Raw genomic sequence first — 11,328 nt, 5'->3', positions numbered from 1 at the left:
AAGAATGATGTCGATTCTTTATACTCGAAGGCTAATTTATTTGTGTTGAATTCGAGATTGTGTGTGAATCACACTTAAGAAATAGAGGATAAATAAAAAGAGAGAGAAAAAGAGAATGAGACAGAGATGGACCGTAGTGAATAGTACTCAAGAGTTTTGATTCTTCATAAAATGTTTTCCTTATTTATAAAGGGAGGATAATAGTATAATTATATTCTTACCCCAGTTTAAGACACGAACCTCAGGGTGTGACACGAAGCTTGAGACAATTTTTTGAACAATAATCGTTCAAACCTTGATTAAAAGTCATTCAAAATTCTGATGTCAGGAAACTTATATTCAAATGACTGGCTTAAAGAGGCGTACCCATGATACAAAATTGGTTCAATTCAAGTTAAATCAAACTCAGATCAAGTTGTATGTTAAACTACTTTTGGAAGCTTTCAATGCATAATTAGAAGATCAAATAGATTTCAAATATGATATGTTGATAGTCAATTTGAGCGTCTCAACATGACTAATCCAACGAGCTCAAGATCACTTAATTCACCCATCACTAGGACGGTTAAAGTTCAAAAGAATATCATTTTATCAAGGGAATCCAAATTTCTTCTTTATTTGTAATATGAACTCCATAAATAAAACTCGACCCGCTTATGAGAAGGGGACTGGACCTAAAGGAAAATTAGAGCCTAGAGAGGAAGGAGTTGAAGCGCATTATTCAACACCGACAAACAGGTTATTATTTTCAGTATATTGTAGCCACAAACTGTAGTTCGCGAGCCTCTGCCGACCACCATTAGCTATTGCTCACTCCTTACGGCGGTGAAACTCCGTGTGAAGCAACAAACGACCCCGCAGAAGCATGTAACAACCTGTGAAGCTGTGCTCCATCTCAAACATCAGGCAGACCCTGAAGACACTATACTAAACCTTCATCAATTACTTCTCATTGCGACCGCTCCCTACTCTGAAGCACCGAGTTTTTCTGTGCCCGAACGTTGTAACTCGAAAAACTGTGTAACACTTTCATGCATGTGGGATAAGGAGTTGTACTTATAAACTTGTAATCACCAACTCATAGTTGAATGTTTATGCCCGAGAAGATCTTGAAATTCCTCTCTAAATAAATAGCCAGAAATCCATTATAAGTTGGCTATAAATGGATTTGTTTTAGCGCGCGTTCATTTCGTTAATGAAGAACCTCTAGCTTAGAAAAAGTCAATCTCATAAATCAAAGCATGCAACAGATGATGAAATCATGTATTTTTAGCTCGTTACTCAGCAACAAAACCAATAAATGTGAGGTGGTCGTAGACTAATGGAGAGAAGACCCCAAACTTTAGGAGAAGAATATTTGAATAGATTTCTAGTTCTCAAACGTCCTGCCATGCATTCCACCCACTTGTCTCTCTCCCTCTCCCTCTCCTCTCTCTATTATTTCGCTCTCCATCTCCTCTCTCCCTCCCCTTGCCTCTCTCTCCCTCTCCCTCTCTGTTAATGGCACTCGCTTCAAAAACGTATTTTTTTATGGATTAAGAGTTTCAGAACCCCGTTTGGAATCACGGTTTGGGAATCGCTCTAAGCCTTCTGATAGCATCTACGACTTTCTGAGGATCTTTCTGTGCTAAAAGTCAGGTTTTTTTTTTCTTTTTCTTTGAACGGTAATCTCGTTAAGCTTTCGCTGTCTCTTGCTGCGTGATTTTGGGCGACGATATAAATTTATGATTTTTCTTATTTAACGTATATATTTGCTGTTGACGTTTGCGCCCGGCATGAATTCTTTGCCTCAAACATTATTTATGTCAATCTTATAGATACAGTACCTTTTAGGCAGTGCCAAAGAAAATTTTACGTACGTCGTCCATACGCGAGCTACATTCGTCATACTGCAATGATTCTGTTCGTAAACGGCCGAATAAATCAGCCGTCTTGTACTCGGATTTACATTATCTAAGTGAGGGAGTCAGAAAAGAAGAAAACGAAATGCTAAAAAATTGGATTTTAAGTTAAATCCGATAAATAGGATGCTATCAAAGACCGTCTTAGAATTATCTTGAAGCATTTTTTAGGATTGTATGGTGACGGATTTTAGAAAGATTGAATTTTTAATTTTTTAGTGAATCCAATTCCTTCTTAACATCTCCTTTGTTTTGCGTTAAATCTCAAATTTATTAAATTTTGCTTTGGCAGCTTTTAGTAAATTCAAATTTACAGGATTTACTAAAACTACTAAAGCCGTTATCATATAGCTTCTTAGAAGGGTTATTACAAGAGAAGAATATATAACCCTACAAAAAGAAGAACCTAACAATCTACTTAACAATTTTTAAGATTTAATTACCATCGTATGTAAGGGGGTGTTTAGTAGCACCATATTAACAGAACTTATTAATCGAATTTTCTAAATCCAATCAAACATTAAAAAAAAAAAAATGCAAGTTTCATGAATTTATGAAATTTCGGATTTAAGGTCTGAATTTTGGCTTCGATTCATGTTAAATTCTGATTTAATAAATCCAACAAGGGGGTGGATTTAATAAATCCAGAATTACTAAATCCTACTAACGCTAAATCCTTCATGCAACCAAACACCCCTCAATTTGAATTTACAAGATTTACTCAATTCTACTTAAAATAAATTTTACTTGCATTGAAGAAGGCCTTTCGAGTTCCTTTACTTCTGTGTTTCAACGATGGGATGTTCGACCACTAAAGGTGATGAGGCGCCAACCTCAACGCAATATGGTGTGACGAAACCAATTTCATTGGCTAGGCCAACTCAAACAGATCTTCATAGAACTTTGGAATTAGAGAAGGTATGTTGACTTCGAATTTTTTTCATTCTCACTACTCTTAATTTTTTTGTTCTTTCAATGCCTCTCCTGATTTGTTTTTTTTTTTGTCAAGTTCTTAGAAGAGGCAAATTTATATGAAAGCAAGGAAGAAACAATATGGAGAGAGAGAGTCTTAGGGCAACTAGATCATGTATCCTTTATACTTATTCTTCATTTTATGTTCCTATTTTAAATTAACAAGGGCTCTAACTTTTCCATTTGATATGTACCATGTCATACATAAAAGGTTAGAATGGAGAAAAACAATTAATAAGATATCAATTTCATTAGTATTAATTAAATATGTGCTATATTATCATGCTTCCGACAGATTGTAAAAAATTGGGTGAAGCAACTAACAGTTGTGCGAGGATACACGGAGCAAATTGTTGAGAAAGCAAATGCTATCATCCTCACATTTGGTTCTTATCGGCTGGGGGTGAGTAATGACCAATTTGTTTATTCTGTATTATTTATATCATAACACAAGTGATTTTCTTTTGTTAATTGTTGGCGCAATAGGTCCATACACCTGGAGCTGATATTGATGCACTGTGTGTTGGCCCCTCCTATGTTAATAGAGAGGTTTAATACTTATATGATTAAGGTTTTCTATTTTTTGGCTTTGAATATGTGGAATTAACAAGCTATCTGATGTTGGGCAGGAGGATTTTTTCATTATTCTGTATGAAATTTTGACTACAATGGAAGATGTTACTGAGCTTCAAGCCATACCTGACGCTCATGTTCCTGTTATGAAGTTCAAGTTTAATGGGATATCGATTGACCTTCTGTATGCAAGCATATCGTTGCTTGTAGTTCCGGAAGTAAGTCTTTGTTGAACGATCATACTGGTGATCTTCACTCAGAAGACACTTTTGTTTTTTACACTTTTTTTAATATTTGCAAACTTACTAGTTAGATATATCAATTATCAGTGCACATTGTAGTTTAAATTTTACTTTGTTGGCTTCTATTCATCTATGAACCTTAATGAATGAAGTAAAATATGGAATATCTTGATTTGGTTTTTATTTGTTTGAATTAATGCCTTTTTGCAATTTTTCCAATATTGTTTCAGTGAAAGATGGCTTCAATCTTATTTGTATATATGTTTTTTTCATTTCAATGAAAGATAACTTATTGTTAGTTTGCAACCAAATAAAATTGGACTGGTATGGTTGTAAATGGCAAGAATGAACTGATTAGTAAAAAAAGGCCAATTTAATTAATAAAATAAGCATTCTAATTCTTCATCCAAAATTGTTTTGCATGACAAACCTAGACCTTGCTCACACAATGAAGCATGTTGAAGAAAGAATTAGGTCATCTCATAGATTAGTAGCCCTTAAAATACTCTATCATCTTCATTTTTTTAGAGTTGTCTCATATGTTACCCTTTTATATGATTACCATTGAAATTAATGAAAGGTGCATTGGCTAGATCTCATTTGTGTGATTATGAAATATTTTGGTTCTTGTCGTTTATGTGAGCTCTATGTGGTTGTTAAATTTTTTCAGTTTGCAAGTTGTATTAGAAACTGAAGTTGACATGTAGCGAATATTTTTTGTTTACTAAACAACTTTTGCTTATTTTAATGGTTAACAACTGTTGAATTTTGCACTTAGTAATCTAAATTGGATGCCAATATTGTTTCTTGCAATTGCATGCATTTATTCTCATTTTTCACTCTTAACAAAATCTATACAGGACTTGGATATATCTAATGATTCTGTTCTATATAATGTCGACGAACAAACCGTTCGAAGCCTTAATGGCTGTAGGGTTGCTGACCAAATTCTTCAACTTGTACCTAATGTGGAGGTCAATACTTTTGGCTGTTATTTAATATATTAACTTAATTCTTCGAGTTATAAAATTTGGTTTATTTATTTTAAATATATTTTTCCTTAGAATTTCCGAACAACTCTGAGATGCTTAAGACACTGGGCTAAAATTCGCGAAGTCTATTCAAATGTAAGTGATTTTTTTCTTACTTTTTTTTTAATGAAAGATTTACATACATATCACTTAATTCCAATGTATTTACATATCTAATACCTAAAATTAAATGTTTATACACATCATACCTTCCTTACCTATGCATGAAATGGAGTATTTCACTTTTAAAGTTAAAATGATTGTATCTTTGACATGATATGAAAGATTTCAATAGTATAACTATAAAAATGTAACATTTTGGTGTTAGCCATGCAAATATATAGTATTTGTGCCATATGTCCTCTTCATCTACAAAACCCTAAACCATTACTAACCTTTATCTTGCAAGGTAACTGGATTTCTTGGTGGCATTAATTGGGCTTTACTGGTGGCTCGTGTGTGTCAACTATACCCAAATGCTTCACCTAGCATGTTAGTATGCCGTTTTTTTAGGGTATATACACAATGGAAATGGCCGAATCCTGTGATGCTATGTAGAATTCAAGATGATGAACTTGGCTTTCCTGTTTGGGATCCACGTAAAAACCCTAAGGATAGAACTCATCATATGCCTATCATCACTCCTGCATATCCCAGCATGAATTCAAGCTACAATGTATCCACCAGCACCCTAAGAATTTTGAACGAACAGTTCCAGTTTGGAAACAAGATTTGTGAGGTAATTATATTTGGTTTGTGGGCAGACATGTTACAGAGTCAAGTCGGCTCATGAGCAGGCTCGATCGGGCTCAGCTCGATGATGGGATCACGAGCTGAGCTCGATGACGTAATAGGTGAAGTTTAAGTCTAAGTCTGCCCAGACTTGATTCGTTAGATCGTGAGCTGGGATTATTTATGTAATTAATTAATTATTTATTTTGCAGGAGATTGAGCTGAACAATGCCATATGGGGTGCATTATTTGAACCTTACAAGTTCTTTGAGGCATATAAGAATTTTCTTCAGGTGGACATGTTCGCCTTAAATACAGATGATCTGCGTATTTGGAAGGGATGGGTCGCATCTCGTTTGAGGCAGCTCACTCTTAAGGTAATTTTATTTAATTTTTAATTAACTCATGATTTGGAGCTCTTTGTTAGTATTTTATGTTTAATGACTTTGGTTAATCCATCTTTCTTAACATTAGTATTCTTAACGTTTTCTTTAGGCTATGGTTGCTGACTATTCTTAGAAAGATTTACAGACATACTACTCAATTCCCATGTACTTACATATCTAACAATATAATTTTCAATTTTTACATAACATACCACCATATTTATGCAGATTGAGCAGGACACTTGTGGTATGTTGCAGTGTCACCCTCATCCTGTTGAGTATAATGATGCTTCTGTGTGTGGGGCTCACTGTGCATTTTTCATGGGATTGCGAAGAAAACAGGGAGTGAAGGTTGAAGAAGGTCAGCATTTTGATATACGGCTTGTTGTGAATGAATTCAAGCATTTTGTAAACATGTATATGTTCTGGAGGCCGGGCATGGAGATTTATGTCTACCATGTTCCAAGGATGAAAATCCCTTCCTTTGTTTTTCCAGAAGGTTACAGAGGAGTTCAATCTTCGTATCCGAGCACCACAGCAAACGCTAAGAAAGTTCATAATGAAGAGGAACATAATAGAGGATTTTTACAGAGAAGGTTGAAGAGGAAGATAGGTTTTTTGGAGGGTTCTGTAGGATCAAGCCTTGAGAAACGTGTGGCTATTAGCCCTACTTAGATAAAGTCATTTGCCTCAACATATGAGCCATCAAGTGGATGTTTTTTTAGAAGAATGAAGAGGAAGAAAGCTTTGCAGAAGATGTATGAGTAGTTAAATACTGAGAAACATGCTTTTGTCAGCAACACTAATCAAGCAAAGCTTTATTCAACTAAGAGCCACAATCCATGCTCAAATCTAAAGAGAGATGTGCATTTTTCGGGTAAAGTTAGTGCTCGAATCTTATATCATAGAATTTTTAACATTATTTTCAACCAATGTGCTATACATTCGAGCACAAAAAGAGTTATGTTAAACACACGTGCATTGATTCAAAATGAAATGAAGGTAAATAATGAGTTGGGTTCGATCGCTCACTCTTCCTTGAAGAAAAAGGTCTTTTGAAGCTAATGCAAAACCAAAGGAATCATGGGAGGCCCAATATATGCACCTAATTTGCCTTTTTCAGAAAATAGAGGTTTTTTGTAACGACCACAACTCTCACCTATGAAGATAATGCACACTTTGGCTTAATGTTTTCAGAACATTACCCATCCTATGAATGCTCTCATACAACCATGGCTAACTTCAGAGTTTTTTTTTCTTATGAGATTCCCAATGTTACACCAAATGATGACTCGATGTTTAACAGCACAGCTTCATTCTACGTTCAGGGGTTTCACAGCTCTATCTTCACCCACCTTTTTCCATCTATTTTCTTATATTAAGTTGCTACTAATGCTCATGGAAGTATATTTTAATTTTGTTACTTTTTGTCTTTAATTTTTGTAGATAATCATAAAATGTTGCAGAGGATTGAACTTTGAAATTGAATGAAAATCGCTGATAAGAAAAGAAACTTTATTTTATTTATTGTGTAGTTCTGAAGTTGTTTCAGTATGTTGTTTGATAATTAGTAGATTAGAAATTTGGTGATGTTGAAAATTGTGTATACAAATAGTTTGATTTTGATATGTTTTGTAAAGTTTGTAATTTGGGGTGTTTACGTACATACCACCCAATTCTTATACATTTGCATAAATGATGACACCTAAACTTTACTTTTATATTTATACCACCAATATGCTTTATATCACATCAAAAAAATCATATTTTGATTAAGAAAATAAAATATCAATTTTAATGCATTATGATATTATGATACATTTAATAGGAAATAATTTGAATCAAAATGTTATGATTAAAAATCAATTAGAGGACTAAATGATCTTTAGATATGAAAATCTTATAAGCAAATTGAATATCTTGATAAGACAAATTTAATGAGAAAATGATCACTAAATTTCAACATTACTAAGACACTCAACCAATCAAAAGATTTTGTAGAATTGAGAAAATCACACCGGGTCGTATGGATTCAGATGGTATTTATGAATAATGTTACTTATAAATTATATAGACATACATTCTCTTCATTTAAAGGGAGCGATTGAGACTGTAATGAGCAGATTTAAGAAATCTTTAAGGATTGAAGGATTCATAAGCTCCATTAGTTCGACAATGTCAGAACAGAGTCGCCCGGATGTTGTTATTAAACCATTCACTGTCACTATCATCACAAAAATGGCAAAACACTACTACCCTATCTTTCTCGTCGCCAGACTATCATTACATGACAATCACCCCTGGACCAACATTGATGTTCCACCACCGGTATACTACCTTCATCCAATCATTATGACTGAAAAACCACCACCAATCCACTATCAAACTGCCACTGCTATTTAATCATCATCGTCCTACCACCATAGTCATAATATCCTCACCAAAACACCACCAATGGATCATCATTATTCAACCACCAACAAACCACTATCATTTGAATGACATTATTAGGCCACCCAAAATCTAACTGTCACGATTAGAACATCGCGGCTAGTTCATTGCCATTGAGTTCTCGCCATCCAACCCCAACATAAAACCTCCGTTGATGGACCACCTCATTATATCATCATAATCTGGCATTTATCATTTTGACTATCACAATCAATCACTGATGCTGAACTAGTTATCTAAACATCACCTTCAAACCATTGCTATTAGCCCACATTCGTCAGATCATTATCATCCAACCATTAGCTTTGAAACATCGGCGACATATCTTCCAGCTCCAGCTGCTTGACAATGATTGCCCTACAACTTCCAAACCCTTATCACTAGACTACAAGCACTCAACTTTTATTGCCCAACTGTAATTTTTCGACCTTCAAGCACTCATCAACAAGCACTTCACTACAAAAAAAATATTTACAACCTCTTAATCTCCATCACCAAATTATAACCACTCGATCTTTATTGCCCAAATATAATTGCATGACATTTTTGACTTAGCTACAATCATATATTCAAGTACAGTTGTTTGTTTATAGTCTACTTACCATAGTCATTTGATCACAATCATCTAGCCACCATCATTCATCAACAGAAACATTCACTTTGCCCTAGTTGCTCATTGTTTCCAGCACTATCGATGAACAAAGTCACTAACATAGCAAAAGCATGCCATCCAAACTAATGCTGCACTAAAATTTTTAATCTATTGATCCACCCTCCCAGCAATTCTAGCCTTATTTAATGTAATTCATGTTGACTATGATGTATCAATGTGTCCACCAATTATGGAAAATGACATCTTTATCATCTATAATATATATTATTGGAATTATTTCAATTGAGTCAATACACATGAATTTTCATTTTTGGGGTTTTCACGTAAAAATTTTAGTGTCTCCCATTCAACTATTCTTTTATCTGTATATATCCAAGATCTATATATAATGCTAAGATGTTAAATATCTTAATATATTGTTGCAAGTTATCTTGCACGCTACAAGGTTAGGCCTCAAAGTCCTTAAATCTAATTTGAGATTAAATAATACATGAGTAATTAATAAAACATTGTATAATTTACTTAAGTTTAGGTAAAATATCATTTTTTTAAGAATGATATAATGATTTTACATTAATTTGAAATAATTGTTTATTAGCCAAGTTTAATATCATAGCGTTTGTTGTATGTTAAATGTTATTTTATTATAATATATGTTGCATAAATATTTTTTCCAAGTATGTAAATTTATTCTATTATAGTAATTACAAATTAAAATTTATGAAAATTTTATAGTTTGTAGTGATTTTATGAAATAATGAAACAAACTTCCATTATTAGTTGTTTTCATTATTTTCTAATACAATTCACTATCATTCTTTTATGCCTAAACAATTTAGTATTAGTAACTCATAAGAAAATTTATGTTACCCAAACCAACATTAATTAGTACATCATAAACCTCCAACTATAGGTTGAGCCAAGTATTACAACTCGCAATTGGCTAGCAATATCATTTAATAAACAATATCAAATTGAATGGCAATCATCAATATTGATGTTAACTATTGATGATTATAGTCAACATTTCTTTATGCACATCAACCCACTACATACATATCTCTATCATTGTCACATGGTATATAAAGTCAATTAATATCAATCAATGCTCCCCTCTTAATGCTACTATTGTCTAACCACTAATATAGGTCTACTCACAACTCTAAATGTTCATTGACAATAAGGCTTCATAGATATAACTTATGCTCAAGTTCTAAAATATATCAATGTCTAACTCAAAATTATTGAAATTTTGAAAATATATTAGGTGATAATTGTTGAGTGACCATAAAGTGTTTGGAACACTAAGATTTCATTTATTATGCAGGCTTCGGGTTTGTGTCGAATGCGTTGGAGCTTAGAACGATAATGTTTTGTTTGTGAGGCACAATTGTCATGTAACAAATAGTTTCTTACCATCGAAGTTAAATTTTGTGATTTCTCTGCCTATTTAAAAGAGGAAAAAGATTTGGACTTGAAGACATAATTTTGTTTAGATGGCTTATAAAAAAAAATATAAATTCAAAATAGAAAATGATTAAAATATCTTTTTCCAAAATATTGATTTTTGAATTATAATCAAAATATTTAAAAATAAAGCATCCAAAATTAGAAAGTTGTGTATTACAATGTGAAAATATCATTACTACATTAATATTACATTATTGAAATCATATTAGAATAATTTTAATGTTTATTACGTCATCAAATTCAACTCATATTCAACCTCTAACTCTATTTAATGTTTGAACCTTAAACTTTTCATTATTCTTGATTATTCTTGCATGTTAATGTAATCATCCTTCTGCGCATGATTTTATGATAGTATATATTAAATCATTCAATTATAATATACACTTTATATAACATATTATTAATATGTTGATTTTATAGAAGTTTCATACATGCATGCATGCATATATATATATATATATAAGGAATGACCAGAGGTTATTATAAGAGACCCAGCCACCCCTAATGTGTCTAATAATTCTGAATACCACCCTAAATTTTACATATTTAAGATTCACATACATAATGCAGTTTTCATGCATTTATATTTCTAACATTTAACTTCTAATTTTTAAAATCTATATCACTTTAAGTATGCATAAAAAGGCGACGCTTAAATCTTTAACATTACATTAAAAATAGAACTAATACTAATATTTTTTTGAAACATTAAAGACATTTGTCATGCAAAGGTTTATGACACCAAGACATTATACATGTAAATATGAAACTTAAGGTTTTCGATGTGTAAATACATAAAAATTGTGAGATTTGCAAGTAAATTTCCCAAAAAGTTCTCACCAAGAAAAAAAAAATAATAAAAATAAATAAATAAACAGACATTGCTTCGTTGTGTAATATATCATAAAATTAGATTCCAAACAAAACACAAAATATCAGAAAAGACATCAAGTA

General features: G+C 32.6%; 1 protein-coding gene across 1 annotated transcript; it reads left to right on the top strand.

Annotated features, from left to right (window-relative positions):
* The first annotated feature begins 1,544 nt into the window (after positions 1-1,544).
* On the top strand, positions 1,545-7,234 carry LOC110036041 (nuclear poly(A) polymerase 4-like). The gene is made up of 11 exons (XM_020740387.1): positions 1,545-1,638; positions 2,663-2,819; positions 2,911-2,988; positions 3,169-3,276; positions 3,360-3,422; positions 3,503-3,664; positions 4,549-4,662; positions 4,753-4,815; positions 5,129-5,458; positions 5,664-5,828; positions 6,066-7,234. Exons 2-11 carry the CDS (start codon positions 2,697-2,699, stop codon positions 6,510-6,512), a joined length of 1,653 nt encoding a protein of 550 aa, XP_020596046.1. The 5' UTR covers positions 1,545-1,638; positions 2,663-2,696; the 3' UTR covers positions 6,513-7,234.
* Positions 7,235-11,328: the final 4,094 nt, after the last annotated feature.

The sequence above is a fragment of the Phalaenopsis equestris genome, unplaced genomic scaffold (genome assembly GCF_001263595.1).
Source record: "Phalaenopsis equestris unplaced genomic scaffold, ASM126359v1 Scaffold201844, whole genome shotgun sequence".
Taxonomy (NCBI): Eukaryota; Viridiplantae; Streptophyta; class Magnoliopsida; order Asparagales; family Orchidaceae; genus Phalaenopsis; species Phalaenopsis equestris.
Note: the sequence above shows the minus strand (reverse complement) of the source record. Positions and strands in the feature narration are given on the sequence as shown.

What these genes read in the sequence shown, in the direction of transcription:
- LOC110036041 (XM_020740387.1), top strand. Translation starts at nt 2,697, where the DNA reads ATGGGATGTTCGACCACTAAAGGTGATGAGGCGCCAACCTCAACGCAA. An exon ending in TCTTAGGGCAACTAGATCAT is followed by an intron (nt 2,989 to 3,168) that starts GTATCCTTTATA and finishes TGCTTCCGACAG; the next exon opens with ATTGTAAAAAATTGGGTGAA. An exon ending in TGAGGCAGCTCACTCTTAAG is followed by an intron (nt 5,829 to 6,065) that starts GTAATTTTATTT and finishes ATATTTATGCAG; the next exon opens with ATTGAGCAGGACACTTGTGG.